The sequence below is a fragment of the Strix uralensis genome, chromosome 10 (assembly GCF_047716275.1).
Source record: "Strix uralensis isolate ZFMK-TIS-50842 chromosome 10, bStrUra1, whole genome shotgun sequence".
NCBI classification, from domain to species: domain Eukaryota; kingdom Metazoa; phylum Chordata; class Aves; order Strigiformes; family Strigidae; genus Strix; species Strix uralensis.
Genome location: NC_133981.1, coordinates 1,313,679 through 1,330,596, shown reverse-complemented (window position 1 = coordinate 1,330,596; position 16,918 = coordinate 1,313,679). Strand labels below are relative to the sequence as shown.

At 41.2% G+C, this 16,918-nt stretch overlaps 2 protein-coding genes across 7 annotated transcripts in view; one reads left to right on the top strand and one right to left on the bottom strand.

Moving 5' to 3' along the window:
* Positions 1-16,918, top strand: part of KBTBD12 (kelch repeat and BTB domain containing 12) — a 57,274-nt gene that overhangs the window by 27,366 nt on the left and 12,990 nt on the right. For all 4 annotated transcript variants that reach the window (XM_074878785.1, XM_074878783.1, XM_074878782.1 and 1 more), the window contains 2 exons: positions 1,891-2,041; positions 13,950-14,147. In XM_074878785.1, the coding sequence (XP_074734886.1) occupies positions 1,891-2,041; positions 13,950-14,147 (349 nt within the window). The remainder of the gene's footprint in view (positions 1-1,890; positions 2,042-13,949; positions 14,148-16,918) is intronic.
* The window catches only part of MGLL (monoglyceride lipase), a 115,301-nt gene that overhangs the window by 94,072 nt on the left and 4,311 nt on the right, over positions 1-16,918 (bottom strand). For 2 of the 3 annotated variants that reach the window (XM_074878799.1, XM_074878793.1), the window contains exon 2: positions 13,700-13,829. In XM_074878799.1, the coding sequence (XP_074734900.1) occupies positions 13,700-13,718 (19 nt within the window). In that variant the 5' untranslated portion in view covers positions 13,719-13,829. Of the gene's footprint in view, positions 1-13,699; positions 13,831-16,918 lie in introns of those variants that run through there. The other variant, XM_074878794.1, reaches the window with a different exon arrangement.

The window sequence follows — 16,918 nt, the reverse complement described above, 5'->3', positions numbered from 1 at the left end:
AATGGTTTTGAAAAAAAAAATACAGGCACCTCAAAAACACCTGCAATGGATACCTGCTGACCAGTACTGTCAGTAGCAACACATGGGAGTCTGAGTTTATATGTACATAGGCTTGAGATGAGCAGATTGTAAGTAATTGATTAAAAAACATAGCTTTGTAAGATTAGGGAGTACTGGAACAGGTCAGAACAAATCAGCTAAAGCTTTCAAAAAAAGTGCTTTAAGGCCATCACTGCAGAGTGATGAATTCTTCTGGTACTATATATCTCCCACACTCACCTGTCAGATGCAGTGATTATATATGTGGGGCTACCACAGCTGCACTGGGAAAGCAAATTAGTTCATCAAGCCAGGAGTTGTCCCTGTGCTCAAGCAGCACTGAATGTTCTGTCAATCCTGAACAAATACTAACAACGCAGCATTGATAGAGTGCCGTAAACGCATGTGTCCATTACAGGACAGAGATAAATACATGTTCCCTTCCCACTCGGGCTTTGCAATTGAATCAAGACAAGACAAAGTCAAGCCAGGACATAAAATGACAGCTTAGGAGGGCAAGGGCTCGACACACAGCAGCATTGCTCCGGCTCAGCATTGGTCTGGCCTCACTGATGCCAGTGGAGTTAAAAACCCAGGCAACTCCAGCCTTGGTAACTGGGGACTCTTAAAATGGAAGAAAGCTTTTGGGGAGGCTGAGAGGAAGGTTTCAGACCCCTGAGACAGAGAGAAGGGCTGCTAAATGTTATGTTTCCTGTACATAAAGAGCACAGGGTGCACTTTGAGGTGAACGTTACCACAAAAATGAGGTGGGATGGGAATTTACAGCATGTCAGATGGTGCCTGCTCCTAAGTATATGCTTATTTTGTGTTGAAAATACACAGCTTACCCCTCTTTCAGCGAATAAATTAGTGTTTCACACTTACCATGGAGAAAGAGCATGCCCCTGGGCACTTACAGGGAGTAACCAAGGGGCTATATATTTACTTTCTAGTTTGCCTTCTCCTATCTTGTCCATGACATTAGTATTGGAAAGGTCTTTTGGGAAAGAAAAATAACAAGCAAAGCAAGAACACATATAACACCATCACAAGCGAGCAAAGTAGTTCTCTCTTTCTCACTCTCTCTATGTGAAACCTTTCATCCCGAAATATTTCAGGATCCTCCCCCCACAGCCTACTGCTTACATTCAAGGGTGTCGTACCCAGAAAACATAATCTGAGTTCCCTGCATCATACGAGACAGGCACAGAAAGGGGAAGAAGATTAGAGAGAACAAGAGGAGTAGGAGTGAGTATAAAAAGAGTATTATGGCAGCAAAGATATAGCGGGGGTTAGGAGCTTTTTATGAAAGCTATTGAAGGGGAAGTTACAGCAGTGAACAACATTACTTGGTTAGGCTGACTAAATAAACGTGCAAATGACTTGAGAATAAGTTAGTACATATACAGACGTGAGAAAGGCCAGCAAAGTACCTCACTGAGACTCACAGTCCAGTCTGAGGAGCAGTGGGAATAGATTTCAACCTTTAGCAGGAAGAAAAAATGTCAGATAGAATGGTTTTCCCTCTATTATTATTAGGACTTTACAGCAGCCTTGTGAAAGAGGTACATTCTGCCAGAGCTGGGGCCTTGAATGTATTGTTATTACCCAAATCCTCAGCTTTATCGCTGCAGAATATAGATGCCCTCTTATTCATTTGCCTTCTACAGTGTATCCCAGCCACAAGTCATGGGTGCTGTTAAACCCTAGTGAGTATGAATCACTTTGCAGCTATAATTGATGTGTTTATGTTATTTATCTGCTGAGCTGTCTGCTGTGATTAATTGCATGCAGGCGTGTGCAGAGGACTCCAAATGTTGTATTATTATATGGCTGTCATATTTCATACAGATGGATCTGCCTGACGATGAGCCGGATCGATTAAGTAACAGAACGTTTCGGTACGACCCGGGCCAAGACAAATGGACAGAAGGCACGCCAATGAAGTACTCCAAATACCGCTTCAGCACAGCCGTAGTCAACAGCGAGATTTATGTCTTGGGTAAGAGGAAACAGATTTTTAACAGATAGTACCATGCCTTTTTCTTCTTTCCAGCAATTTGCCTCTGTGAAGTGAAATATCTCACCCTTCGCTATGTACGTAGGAGAAAGTATGTTGGACTAAGTGGATAGTATGTCTCTAGAGTTATTTTTTCATTGCATCATTTCTTCCTTCCTTAATTTATGTAGATTAAACTAAATAAATGTTTAGTTTTCTGGATTAACGTAACAAAGATACTTTGCTATTTAAACTACCTTTCTTTGGAGTATCAGTGTGCGCTATAAATAATAATGAACTTTAAAAGGTGGGTAGAGAAGCCTTGTTAGCAGCATTTCACAGGTGAGCAGTAAAAAGCTAAGGAACATACCCAGCATCATGAAGGAATGCCACAGGGAAAAAAAAAATAATTTGGATCTCCCAGTCAAAACCAACATTATTTGTGGATTCTGATAAAATTCCATGAATCATTCTCTTCCTCCCACCTCAATGCAGTGTCTTTTTTGGAAAATCTATATCTTTCACTTTGTCATTTTTTTACTGAATCTTTTCAGTTTTTTGTTTCAAAACAGTATTTTGACCCAAAGTTTTAAGACTTGTGTGAAAGAGTCTTTTGTCCCAAAATGATCCCCATCCATATCCCCAGTTCCACAGTCCATCTGTAACATAACCCTTTTCCCAAAGACCATCCTTCACGGCCCCATCCCAAACACTGTCAAAGCCAACAGAAAGAACATCACCTGTTCTACACCAGCAAACACCTCAGAAGGTGGCATCAAGGAATTTTTCTGAAAAGACAATGATGATGTAAGGCAGGGAAAGGCAGATGGAGAAGAAAGGCATTGCAGGCATTGGGAACGATATGGGGAAAAAGTTGAAAGGGGCACCTTGGAAGCAGAATTGGAGCCAGAAAGGTGTCTAAGTGATGGAGACGAGGATTATAGAAAGGTGTATGACTGGAAAGCTCTTGAAGAAGTGGGAAAACAGTTAATACAGTCAATTAATCCACAGGTGGGCTGTGAGTTACTTATGCTCTTCTATGCTCCTGTGGTCCTGTGGGCAGCATCAGACATGAAGAAGGTAGCAATCACATCAGTACCTCAGGACCTTTCAATCCCTTCTGCTTCAAACTACTCCTGCTTACAAGCTTATCAAAGAGAACACAATAAATACGGTCTTATCAACTTAATACACCTCCTGTATAAGGGGTGTTCTGGTTTTGTCTGGGTTGGTAAATACCATGGATAAAGGAGAGTTTGTTCCTGGCATGTGTACAGGAATCTTTTTGCAGGGGGTGTATCTAAGAAAGGTATCTTTGCAGTCGAAGAGGGAAAGGGCTTTAACACTTCATTTGTCTTCTTTTAGAGAAACTTCTTTCTCTTAAGTGGCTTGAGACGGGCCCATAGGCACAATCAGGAGAAAAGGTGAAAGAAGCCCGTAAGGAAAAGAGAGTTTTGCAAACAGAAAATCAGTTCACTATTGTCAAAGGTTAGTGATAGAGAATGTCAGTATGCTGTTAAAATAACGAGAGTGTTGTCTGCCCAGGCTCAAAGGGGCTTCAAAAATGTGGAAACTCCATCCTTTGTAAAAGGTTAAATATATACAATTATTTATATTGACACTGATGCTGTAATGGGGCAGCAGAAGCAGCCGTAATAGTTGGGAAGAGAAAGGCTGTATTCATGTGTTTCAGTAAGAAGTGCTCTGAGATCAAGACCACGAATGTTGTGATGACACAAAAGTGTCAGGGAGAAAAAAAAAGGAGCTGCCTTGGGATGCATGTGATAAAACAAACTGACAGTCTTCTTCACAGCAAGCCTGACACTGAGAGAAGGAAAAGGAGTTGCTAATAAGGAAGACTGCATCCCTTTTCTTCCCTCAAAATCTCACAAAGCAAGAAACATATCTGAGTGATTACAGTAATGAAATGTACAGATTGAACACAAAACACAGTATTAAATCTGAAAGTGCCTGTTTAAATGGTGTTGAGGAAAGTTCATGCTCTCACAGACCTTCACAAGCATTTTGCTATTGTAAAAAAATAAAAAGCATAATTTTATTATGTATAGCTGCAAGTGCTGCAATATTCAGGGAGCTGAACATTGACTTGAATTCTTTCTTACATGCTAGCCCATACCAATAATATTTTTTGTGAAAAAATCTTTGCTAACAATCAGATCAGTGCATGGGCCAGAACAGGCTCTTGTTCTGTCTCCATCACTGTTGGTTCACACACCTTCCCATGGGCAGTCCTTATTTGAGCAGTCCTAAGGGAACCAATGCACTTAATCCTGAGATTAACAATTTGCTGCACTGGACCCTTCACTCTTGCCACTAAATGTAACTAAATGTACATAAAAGTGGTGTTTGTTCTCAGTTTTGACAGTGTAAATCTGGGGTAATTTCACTGTAATGAACAAACTTGCTTGTGATTTATACCAAAGGTAACTAAGCTCACACACTACTCCAGGGAGCAGATTTTTGGGAAAGATTGTGCTATTTTTACCGTTGTGTTTCTGCAGCAAGTGTAGACACAAATGAGTTACCATCAGGTAGCATGAATATCGATTGCAGGGAAGACATTTTGACCTAGGTCTGGGCTTTTTTCACAAACTCTTGATTGCCTATTTTCACAAACCTTGTGAGGGCTTTAACATCCATAAATCTGTAAAATTTGGTTGAAACTGGCCAACAAGCGCCAAAAGCTTGAGAGGCAGACAAAATAATGTAAATGCAGATACAGAACACAGATGTAGTGCGGGTAATTGCATAAGTCTTGTTTCCTTAGGAAATCAAATAATATTAGAACTAATTTTTTAATTGAAAGACAAACTTGACACTGAGCCAAAAATGATATGACAACAAAATTCTACCTTTGGATATGCTGGTTTAAATCCACCTTTAACAGCATGTGTGGAAATAAAGATTTATCTGTTAAAATTGAGAAGACAATGTGGTTGGTAATTGTTAACCATCACGATCTGAAAACTCTGTGGAAGAGATGAAAGGATTTTCCAAGACCTCTCAAAATGATGAAGCAATTTCCAAATGATTCTGTTTGGAAACAGTGATACAGTGACTGATACTGGCATCTTATTCTGCTGATATCACACATGGCCTCATCTCCAGCTGTAAACTCACACTCGCCAACTGTAATTAAAACCTCACACAGAAAAGCCACATTCCACAGTTTATTCGTGGTGACAAGTCCTTGTTACCTTGCGAGTTCTAAGGCTGTTGGGCTGTGAGGTGGGTCCAGTTTTCCTTTGGGAACAATTGCGACGGTAACCCCAGCTGAGTGCATGGGCAATTCATGGCATTGAAAGAAAGACAGTGAAAGCCTTCTTAATCTGGCTGATGTGGTACTTGCTCATGCAGATGACATTCAGGAGAGAATGGTAATGGAAGGAACAGAGGTTGATAGTGACAGACCAAAGAATAGCAACTGCCATGAGGATGGTAAAACCATTGCAGGCTCTTCAAAGCTGTGGATTCCTCAGACATCACCCTGCTTCATAAGGAATGTCGGGCACTCTGGGAGTCTAGAAGGATGCTGTCAGGGGTGATTTGTGCACAAAGACACATTCTGAAGAGGATTACAGCTTGTAGGTTCTCCTCATGTTGTGATCTCAGAGATGTCTATGCTCAGGCATAATGACTAAGCTTTTGTGCTACAGATGAGAGAGAGACTTTTGTGGAGTCTCTACCATTGCCATTTATACCCCTCCTCACTCCAAATGGGAGTTCCCCACGGTGAAGCATGTGTGCACAGAACTTGAACATCTAATGGGCTCCCATGGAGCCTCGGTCATGGGGCACTCAGGGAAGGGGCAATTCAGAAGTGTGCTCGACCGCATTGCTTGGATCCCTGCAAGCATCACCCTCTTTTCATATCATACTTGTTCCTTACATGGTGCACTGTCTCCGTGGGCCTCCTGCAGTCCTCACCCAGCTAAGAAGATCCACTGGGGGCTGCTGGGGGCAGATGAAGGAGAGGGAGGGAAGCAAGGTGGAAACAGGTAAATGCAAGGTATCCTCTGTATGCCACGAGGACCAAGCCCCGCTTCCCAGAGATAAAAACATGAAATAAAGAAATATATAGCTCTAGCTGGGTACATAAAGTAGTCTTGCAGAGAGATGAGACTTCTTTCAAGCAACTCTTGAAAACAAACTCCTTAAATGAAGTAAGTTTGTCAGCTCTTTCAGGCAGGATCTCTGTCTTCCTGTACAGCTCATGCAGTGTCAGCACATTCAGGATTAGGTGGGACTCTAGAGCATAAGTGGAATAACACTGCACTAAAAGTTGATCTTCTCTAACGTCTCTGATGCACAAATGCAATTTCTATCATAAATATGAAACAAAAGCATAGCTGGGGCACTAGCTTTGAATAAGATGCTGTAGCAGCCCTCATCCATGTAGGTGTAAATCTGTAGTAAGTAGTCTGCTGATCTCAGTTGTGTTGTGTCAGACCCATTTTGTTCTAACCCCGATCAGAATCTGACGCTTAGCCTTTGAAGTGTTAATTTCTGAAAAGTCCTATTGGCACAGAACAAAGCGTACATAGTCACTGTCCAAAAACTCTTCCCAGCCTAATTGCCAGCTCCAGTGTGTAAAACCCTAATGACTTAAATGGAATTATTCTAGAGTCACACTGATGGAAGGAAAATGAGAAATAGATTAGAGTTTTTGGTCTGAGTAATAGCATTGTTCAGGAACCTGTACCATGTGTCTTAATCAGCAATCCGGCAATATAATTGTCTGTTTGTTGTGTAATGTTCCTAGAGAATCTTATGCTATTTATACAGTGTACATAATCCTCATAAGTAAATGAACAGCATTTCCTAAGGCTCACAATCCTTTCTCCTATTCATCCCATTTGACTGGTCTTAGCTCTTTCTCTCCATATTTTCCCAGGAACATAACTATATTCGTTGGAAAGCCCAAGAAAGAGCAGTATTGTGTTCTTAATGACAGAAGCAATTGAGACACTTCTGGAAGAAAACCAGATGGGAGGGCTCTATTTAAGGTCATGCATTTTAATCTCTTGCTTAAAAAAATATCCTTTCCAGCTAAGTCTCTGAAAACTCATTACAGCCAACAGACAAATTAGGAAAAGTTATCCAAATGAATCTGTTTGAATGCCATATTCATTAGCTTATGTTAAAACACATTCAGTAGAACTACTGTCTCTGAAACACAGGTCACTGGTAAAAAAACATATCACCATGACAGCTTTAACCATGTGTTGCTTTTATGTTACATAATTCCCGCTTTATAAATAAGAACATATAGAAGGACTTAAATGAGAAATCCTAGTAGGGAAGATTTAGGAATCAGAGAATTTTTGTTTCTCCTCCTTAGCCTGGCATTCCACCTCTTACAACTTGTTTTTTATCCCTGAGCTCTTGCTGAGAGCTTCTTTTAAAAGTTTTAAGCAGTTAAATGAGGTTCAATTAAATACTGAATATCTCAGTCATAAAATACTTATTTGAATATGTATTTTGGGGTCTCTCTGGAAAGGAAAGCTTGTGTAGGAGGGGCTGGAAGGAGACATTTTAGCTTTCAGTCTTCAGTATTAACTGTGCATTTGAATAACACCTTCTTCTAAAATAAACATGTCTATTTATAAATATGCTTTCAACTTCTGACAAGTAGCAGCTTATGGGCCTGATTCTGCACTGTTATACCTGTGCAACAGCCTCTGGAGTGCCTGTGTGCAGGGAGGAACAAAAAAGGCAAAAATTTGGTCTGATAGACAGGATCAGAAATGCTCCCTACTTACTTAAGGATTATCAAAGGAAATGAGAACAAGGTATTAGAGGAGAAGGCGCTGAAACAGCAGCGTTGACCATGTTTAGGAAGACAATCACCTGTTTTTTTCAGCCCTGCTTCTAATCAATCTTTTGCCCTCATGTCTTCTACAAGCTGCATTACCTCATCTGCTGTGCTCTGTGTTAGTAAAGAATGACAGTGGTTCTCAGTTTCATCTCTGGAAGTGCCCACCAGAGCTAGCTTTATTGCTCCCTTATTTCTCTGAGAAACCAGCTACACAGTCTGCTTTGCAGAGAGTGAGAGGGCAACATAAGTGCTGAGATGCTCAGCCTGAGTGCTGTTAAAGAGTAATGAAGGGAAATGTTACGTAAGAGATTAGTGCTATTAAATCCATGGTGCATTCAAAGATCAATTTAATAGTGAATTATTTTACAGGAGGTAAAAGTTAGATTTCACTTGCTTGTTGGAGAATTACTCCTTTTTTTTTCACCCATTTCCCAGGTTCCTCTAATAAAAATCCAAAGAGACGTTAGTAAGAATACATGTTGCTCAGTACTGTGATTTGAAGACTTAATTACATGATAAAGAATTACAGTTTCAGGGCCCTGAGGGCACTAATAGGTCTTGATCATCCTGACCAGCATCACCTGGGGCCTCCACCCACACCTTAAATGCAGGCCTAGGGGCATTAGCTACTTCTTGTTACCTTGCTGGTAGGGTCCTCTGCAATCAACTGCCTCTGGTTCTGTAGAGCTGTGCCCTGATGGTAAGCTCATTACCCGGGTCATGTTCCCTTTGGGAATAGCTCTGCTCTTGTTGCTCCCAAATATACTGCCCTGGCTGAGAGACTGTAGCTCATGTCTAATTTCAGCTGTCTGTTAGTGGGAGAACCAAGTTAAATGGTATCAAGTCTGATATTCAGATGTCACCATTACCCTGTGCCTCTCAGAGGAGTACATAAGCTGCTTTCAGTCCTATCTGGACCACCTACCACTTTGTAGTGTTATTTTGGTCAGCCAGCCTGTCTGTGCAATGAGAAATCTAGACTTAGATCTGGGTGGCTATCCTGGGGGAAAAAAAATGTCCATGTTGGACTTGGCTGTCTGGCAGATTTAGTTGCATAAGAGCTTGGTGTGGATGAGACTTGGAAGTGCAATTGCTCTGCACCAGCGCCTGCTTTTACAAGTATCAGTGATGTGAGTGAAGTCACTGGGTATGTGTAAGTAGAAATGCTCCCTATGTCTTCACAGAACTATAGACAACCAGGTTGGAAGGGACCTCAAGGATAATCTGGTTTAACCTCTCTGGCAAAAGCACAGTCTAGACAAGATGGCCCAGCACCCTGTCCAGCTGAATCTTAAAGGTGTCCAGTACTGTGGAATCCACCACTTCCTTGGGGAGGTTATTCCAGTGGCTGATTGTTCTCACTGTAAGAAATCTCTTAAAACTCAACTACGTGTCAGTCTCGCTCCTATAGATACATGTAGATATATTTAAGGTACTTATTTCTTTTGCACCCACTGAACTAATTATTACCAGTGACTCTTTACCACTTCACTGCCATTACAGATGTTTCCCCTCAAGTGCTGGAAGGGCGTTCTGTTATTAGAGGTGACGTGGCTCAAATTGCATTCAGTCTTCTCACATGAGCATGGAGTAAGGGGGAGGGCACTTGACCTCAGCCAGAGCAATATGTTTTGCCTTTAGTCAGCTCCGAGCAGCATGTGGGTATAGCAAGGCACAGAACTGTACCTCATTGAAATTCTGAAGACGTGGTAATCACATCACCTACCCTGCTTTGCCCTCTTGCATCAAAGGCTTGTCTTCTCTATCCTGATTTCTTAATAAAGATCCTGTATTGTATTTATATATTTATTTTACTAATGGAGCTTCATGTTAAATTTAAAGTCCATTAGAACCACTGCTTAGAGAGTGCCCTTGAAAGTATGTTTGATTGCGGAATCATCCAAGCGTGATATGGAAAGCTCTCAAGCATTAATGGGTTTGGGAACACAAAGGTGGCTTCGCTCACTTCAGTGGCATCTGAAATATCTCCTAGGGAAAGCGCATAATGTAAAAAGCCTAACGTGTTGAAAGGGTGTATTTGGTGGGGGTGGGGGGAAGACTGAGTTCTGGGATTAAATCCTCTTGTGCGATGAATGTGAAAATGACAGAAATGTTCAAAACTCCCAGTGAGAAATCCAGCTCCCCCTGCACAAAGGACACATAATTGGGCTTTCTGCAGAGAACTAAGCCAGGTGGTGTTGAATTCACCTGCTCTGTGATGAGATAGGTGAGTGTGGCTTGGCATAGGACCCTCACAGCACCCATTACAGACTGTGGGCATGGAAAGAGCAATTGCTGCCCTTTGCACACCTGTTGGGGCTCCCAGGAGGCTGTGACCACAGCATGTGTGGTTTAAGGACCCCATCTGGGTGGTTTAAGGTACAATCGCAAGCACAGATTCATGCACTGCTGGTGGGTCACTTGGCACAAGAGTCTCCCCCAAATGATCTAAACCTCTTTGTGCTCTTTACTGTGCTCTGCCTTAGTCTCTTAAAGGTTACCCCCATTTTATGTAGAGGCTCCTGTAGGAGCGGAGCATGAACTCAGTTGTTCATCTGCTCTACCCAGAGAACATGAAATAAAGACACTCTTCATGGTCTTAACTGTAATTCTGTAAGTCTCCACTTGCACTCCTAATGGTTTCATAAATCTGAATGAAGAAGGCAGTGGGACAGGATGATCTGGAGTCATGAGTGATGGAGCACAAAGCAGCCTGAATTGTCTGGCACAGCAAGTTTCTTTTTTTCTGCCAATTTGGAGTCTTGCATGGTATATACGTTGTAGATGATGGATAGCCTGGTTAATGTGAGATGCCTCCACTCAGTTGCAGATGTAAAATGATTTAAATTTCAGAATTATTTTTTTTGCTGATTTGTGTATTCAGTTCTTTGGGAAGAGGCCTGAGACATCAGTCTCCATAGAGGAAAAAAAGTATTGTCTCACAGGACTGTTTCTCAACTACTGCATCTGGGAATGCAGCAAAGCAGTGCTGGTAGATTCTAATATCCTCAGATTCCTTCGTTAGCAATATTTCAGTGTTAGCATTGCTTTATAAGAGGAGATTGAAATTCCTGATCTCTTGTTTTTTCAGAATACTATTCTTCTAAGCTTGAAAATTAAACTTTACTCCCCTCTGATTTTTTCCTTCTTACTTTCTATTTGCTGAGAACTTAGCTTCACCCTTGTAAATTGAACATGAAATTGGATTTATCCGAAATGGCTGTGGAGCGTGTAAATAAAATGGAGATGTTTTGTACCTTCAGGACTGTCTCTAGTAATGACAGGATTAAAGGAGGTTAACTTTAAATTGCTTAAACTATCCAATGAAGGTTTCATAAATGCTTGAAAATATGTGGTAACTCTTAAACTTTTGAAAAGATGCTCCAATAGGTCATGAAAAATTACTTTTCTAATAACTATGCAGGAAAAATGTTTGGCAGTGGATCCCCTGGATTGGCAGCTGAATGTCTTCATTAACTGGTAACGGTTGTGATTTCTTGCAAAAGGTCACTGACTGTGCTGTATCAGTTTTGTACCTGATTTTTTCTGTTCTTTCTGAAGTTACCATGCCCCACAGTTACTCAATTTAGAAAATGATGATAAAAATGCACTAAGAAATAAACAGCAATTACACTTCTAGAAGAGTTCTGGGGTATTTTGTCCACTGTCCCCGCCTTGAAATATCGCGGCAATCAGCAAAGCTATTGTTTGGCACGCTGCATGCATTCCCTAACTGGTACCATTCATTCCTCTGATTGAACAAGATGCTCTTTCATTCTTCATACAAAGACTTTTCTTATGGGTAAGTGCATATCCTTCAGTGGTGTACAGTAACACCTGGGCTAATTTTAAAAAAAGCTAGCTTGATAACCAGCAGCAGTCTGTCTTTGGCACCACAAAGCTGTCTTTTGAACTGATCAAATTAGTCTGTGGGGAGCTTTAATATTATTGGTTCCCAGTTAAAACTGCCTTGAGTATCTCTTTCTATGTTACACTGCACTCTATAGACTGCACATACCCTGGTAGCAAATTGTCTTGCACGCTGTACTCCGTGATTCTACTTGAAGAATGCTATAGAATTGGAAAGACTACGTGATAAGCAATCAGTTAAATAGCCTTATCAGTTAAAAAATTTGATTAGCCCTTTTAACTTGATAAATTTAGGGTAATAGTGTCCTGTTCTTAGAGTGGCACCTCTCTTATAAGCCATTAAGGAGTAGTGGAGAACACTGCATAGAAGAGGATAATGCTTCTGGCATAAAGAACAATAAAATAAGTAAATGTTTGAATCCTGAAATTTATTCTTGTTTCTATATAGTCCTAAGGAATAGCTCAGTGAGGCTCCTTTGTGACAAAGGCTCAGCATGGTGATGCATACAACTCCCTTTCTGGCATGGAAATGATTAGCAAAATCCCATGGCCACAATTACTCCCTACCTCAGCTCTTTTGGGTGAATCAAGCCTCAGAGAAGGAGCCCATCAGAGCAAATGCTGCTTAGTTGGGGGTGTTAAGCTAGTAGTGAAAGTATTTGGATGCTAGCCTTGTTTAAGCACACACTGAGGGGGACCTCATACAAACTGCTAGGACCTTGCTGGTAGGTATTAGGGCAAGTAAAGATTTGCTGTGCATGGAAAAGGAGCTGAAAACCAAACCCAGTGAAGGTTTTCAAATTCAAATATTGAACCGAGTCAAATGCTGCTAAGTTCAGTTGGAGGAAAACTTCCTGCTGATGATAATGGACACTGAATTTGGTTCTAATTTTCCTGCTCTGATGCAGGGATAACTGATCTGATCTTTACCTGACTCTAAAATACAGATCTGGAATACAGTGGTAGCAAATTTGGAGCATTGTGGTCCCCATTTACATGTAGTTGCCTCTTGCAAATGCCTTTGGAGAATGCAGAAAAGGTTGAAAAAAAACCCCAATCTGTATTAAGAGGTAGATGGAAAACCATATGCAAGTAAAACTTTGATCTCTAGGGGTTCATTTCTCTGACAGACCAGCTTTACAGCACTAGGGGCAATATATTTTAAAAGCACCTGCACAGGTTATACTTGCAGTCCTTTCCTTTTGCATATGCAAAGGCATAATTACATGCCATACAATGCATTTTGGATTTGCACAATTGAGCAGTCCAACACATGTATCTGGAAAGCTAGCCTTCATGTGGAAATGGCTTGCATATTGCAGCCATTTTATATTTAAAAGTGGTCGCATACACATGCATGCACAAAAGAACTGCTGCAGCGTGCCATCAGTGCTCATTACAGGGTATTGTGTCCATTGGCACAGAGGGAAAACCTGCAAGGGTACGTCAGCATAATAATTCTCAAGAACCAAAGACTGTGAATTCAAAATCTGCATTTGATCACTGGAAAGGATTTGGAAAGGTAGTGTTTACACTGTGATTTCAGTGTGCACTGAGATCTCAGTTACATCTGCAGCCTGTTGCAGTATGTCCCAGGAAAGGAAAACTGGGCTCTTTTTCAATCCTGCACACTGACTTCGAGTATCCTAATTAACCCTTCAACAGTAGTGCTTGTCAGATAACTCAGTTGGCACTCTTGCATATTGGATGGGTTTGTTTCTGGAAGTTGATTTCCCTTAAGAAATGGGTGTAATCTTTTTCTTTTATTGAAGACAACTAACCAACAAATCCAAATGATTGTTGGTTAACACGTGTGAGGGTCAAATCCACTAACAGTAACTGGAGAATAGTTTTTGATGCATTGCAGCTTAATGATAAAGCAATTTGTCCATCACGCAGAACAAGTAATTATGACAATTTCTACTATATAGACAGAAAACAAGACAAAATACCTTTGCATTTTGAAGACATGGTGCTTGTCCTTCCTTTGATACAAGACTTCAGAAAGGATCTTGCTTTGTTGTCTGTAGATAACGTGCAGTAGCTTCTGCTTTAAGTTTACTTTCTAACAAACTTCTGGAGCTGCAAAAGGGAAAAGAAAGGGAGGGAGATGAGGACATGTAAACAAAAAATGATGTAGCCAGCAATGTATTCTTCTGCAGAACCTGGGACTGCTACATTTGACCTATGTATCTTTTTCAGGAGGAATTGGGTGCCTTGGTCAAGACAGAGGACAGACACGGAAATGTCTTGATGCAGTGGAGATTTACAACCCTGATGGAGACTTTTGGAGGGATGGACCTCCTATGCCTTCTCCCCTCCTCTCCTTAAGAACAAACTCTACCAGCGCAGGCTCTGTGGAAGGGAAGCTGTACCTCTGCGGAGGATTTCGCGGAGCAGGTACTAAAGTTGACACTGACTTTCTCTACATAGCTGAAATCAGTTGCACCGTACACAGACTGACGTGATGACCGACCAACCCTATCAGGTGGCACTGGCGTGCCCTGGAGCCACAGAGCTGATTCAGCCCTTTGGACTGCCAGCTCCTAATGTCAATATGAATTGTGTTCTGTTTGCCCTTTGCTTTTTTCCTTAACAAAACATGAAAAATTCAGGATGTGTCCGATCTGCGCTAAACCTGACCAAATCCACAACCTCAGCAGAATTCTTCTGGATTTGCTTCCAGAGCTACTGAGATCAGTAGCTTAGTGTGTTATGGACACTAAAGAACTTGGGCATATTTGCTGAAGATTAAGGCACTATCCATCTGTCCTTAGCCAAGCTATCTGGCTCTGCCTATTTACTTACATATTTTTCATAATCAGTGTTGAAAAAGCTTGTGTATTTAATGAGTCTGGGTAGGGAACTGAGATACAAAGAGTCTAAAATTCCAGATCTGGTGATTTTAAATAATCCTAGCCCCATGGCCACCTTTCTTCTTTTAAGTCTTCTTCCTTCCAACAGTGCTTAGCTCCATCTAAATCTCCAGTGCTGCTAACCATTATTTTTTTCATTATAAATGCAGAGAGTCTCAAAACACGAACACTTAGTCTTCTGCTACATGCTGCTGCTACCCCAATTTCCTTTCTAGGAAAAAGCAGTAATACAGATGCATTATCCACTGCTAATAAATGTCATGTCAGGCTCGCTGTTGCCCAGGAATGGCCACGTGGTATCACTGGGTGACATGTCCTTCACATTACACTGACTCCAGTTGCATCGACTTTTTCTTAAAAAACTTTAAACTTAAAGCTGCTGTTATTTTAGAATGATGATTTTCATCAGGTAGTTCACAACTCGCCTTTCCCTCCCTTCACTTGCTACTGTTTGAGCAAGCTGCTTCCTGAAAACAACTGTATGGCAGCTTTCTAACAGGTGTGTTCTCGTGTCATCTCTGATGGAAGTTCTGTGACCGCACAGCAGTTATGGTTACGGTACATCACTGTTTCCATAGGAAACATTGTGCCATCATATTTGTCTTTTTCTCAGCAGTATTATAAAAAAGCCTAAAGTTAGTGGGTACAAATCTCATAAGGCTGATCACTTGCACTGGTAAATGAAGCAATTTCATTCAAGATGACTAACAGATTAGTATGAGACTTTCTGAATAAGGTAGCTTCGGAGCCATAAAACCACTCTCTGAACAATACCACCACATTCTGTTACTGAGTCATGTATAAAGAGTGGTAGTTCTGGGAGAGGTTGGAAGTCCCCCTGTGGATTTCAAGACGGCCATCTTTTGTATGTGTGTATAATGCCAGCTTCCTGACTGTACTATTGCAAACTATATAATTATGTATAGAACTCCCCTGCACTAGAAGTGTTATTTAGATTGGAAAACAAGAAGTCGAAGTTAGAAAATGCCAGTTTTGCAGTTACCTGTGCAACCTGAATTCTGACCCCCTACATATGTATTTTGTCTACCAGTGAAGAAATAGTATGTGATTGTGTTGTTAGACATTGTTATGATGTCTATTAACAAGGGAGCCAAAATAAGATTCTCACTGTCAACTGTAAATTAGAGGTATCCACATGTTTGAGGAGTTGAGAGGAAGCTGTGCCTTAAAGACAGGCTTCTTAATGTGGCTTTCAAGTTATTAAAGGAAAAAGGCTTTCCAAATCTTTGTAACAATAACAGCTTCTAGCTACCACCATCAAGAAAAAGATGGGTAGAGTCCGTATGCTGAACCTGAAGAGGTTATCTAGATGGCCTCCCTCCCTCGCCCCATCTTGTCTGCACGCTGGAAAGAGTTCTTGCCTGATAAGCTCTTCAGGGGTGAAGGGTGGGGTGAGAGCGTTATTACTCTCATATGGGAACTTGGAGAGGGTGGCTTGACTCTGCTCTTCCACGATTACAGCTGCTCAGCAGCTTCAAGATATTCACAGAACAGCATGTGCTGCTGTAGTAGCAAATAGGGTTATTTTAGAATGTGCTTGTTTGGTTTTAGTCTTTCGGGTTTCTTGGCATGTCACTTTGGTTTTTGTGAGGGATGCAATGAAGAGAGGATATTCCAATTTTACAAAACATTGTAATTTAGTTTCAACCAAGTGGAGTTTTTGGAACAAGCTGGAGGCACAGCTGTAGTCTCTGGGTTTTCTGCCTGCTGAACACTAAAGGGCTGCTGTGAGCATTCAAGAATGAGCGCTTCTCAAAATAAAAAGAAAATAAGCCAAAATCACTACTGCAATGGAAAGTCTTAGCCAATGTGTATAAGGGGCTGCAACCAACTCCCTTTATACTATAGATCTGTCTGCAACTCCCCAGCCTCAACCTGTCTTTGCATTTGCTTAAACCTACTCCTGATCCAGCATGAAACTTGACCTACTAAGGACATTGTTGCATCTAAATTTTACTTGTATGTCTCGTGCTCTGTATGTCTTTCTGCATGAGTATTGACCTAAATGGATAATTAGAGACCAGAGATGCTGTGCACAAACACAAAGCTGAAAAGCAGCTGTCAACTGTTCAAAGGGCCTTAAATTTGGATGAAGAGATGAGTACTGCTCAGTACTCATGTCCCAAGTGACACCTGAAGTTTTGTGACGGCAGGATTCTCATCCCATATATATTTGCCTCTCAAATCTTTGCCTGAAGAAGGACAAGTGGTGCAGCCCTAATAGCATCCCCAGGAGCAGAGGAAGAGAAATTGCAGCTACTTAGTCCCCAGAGG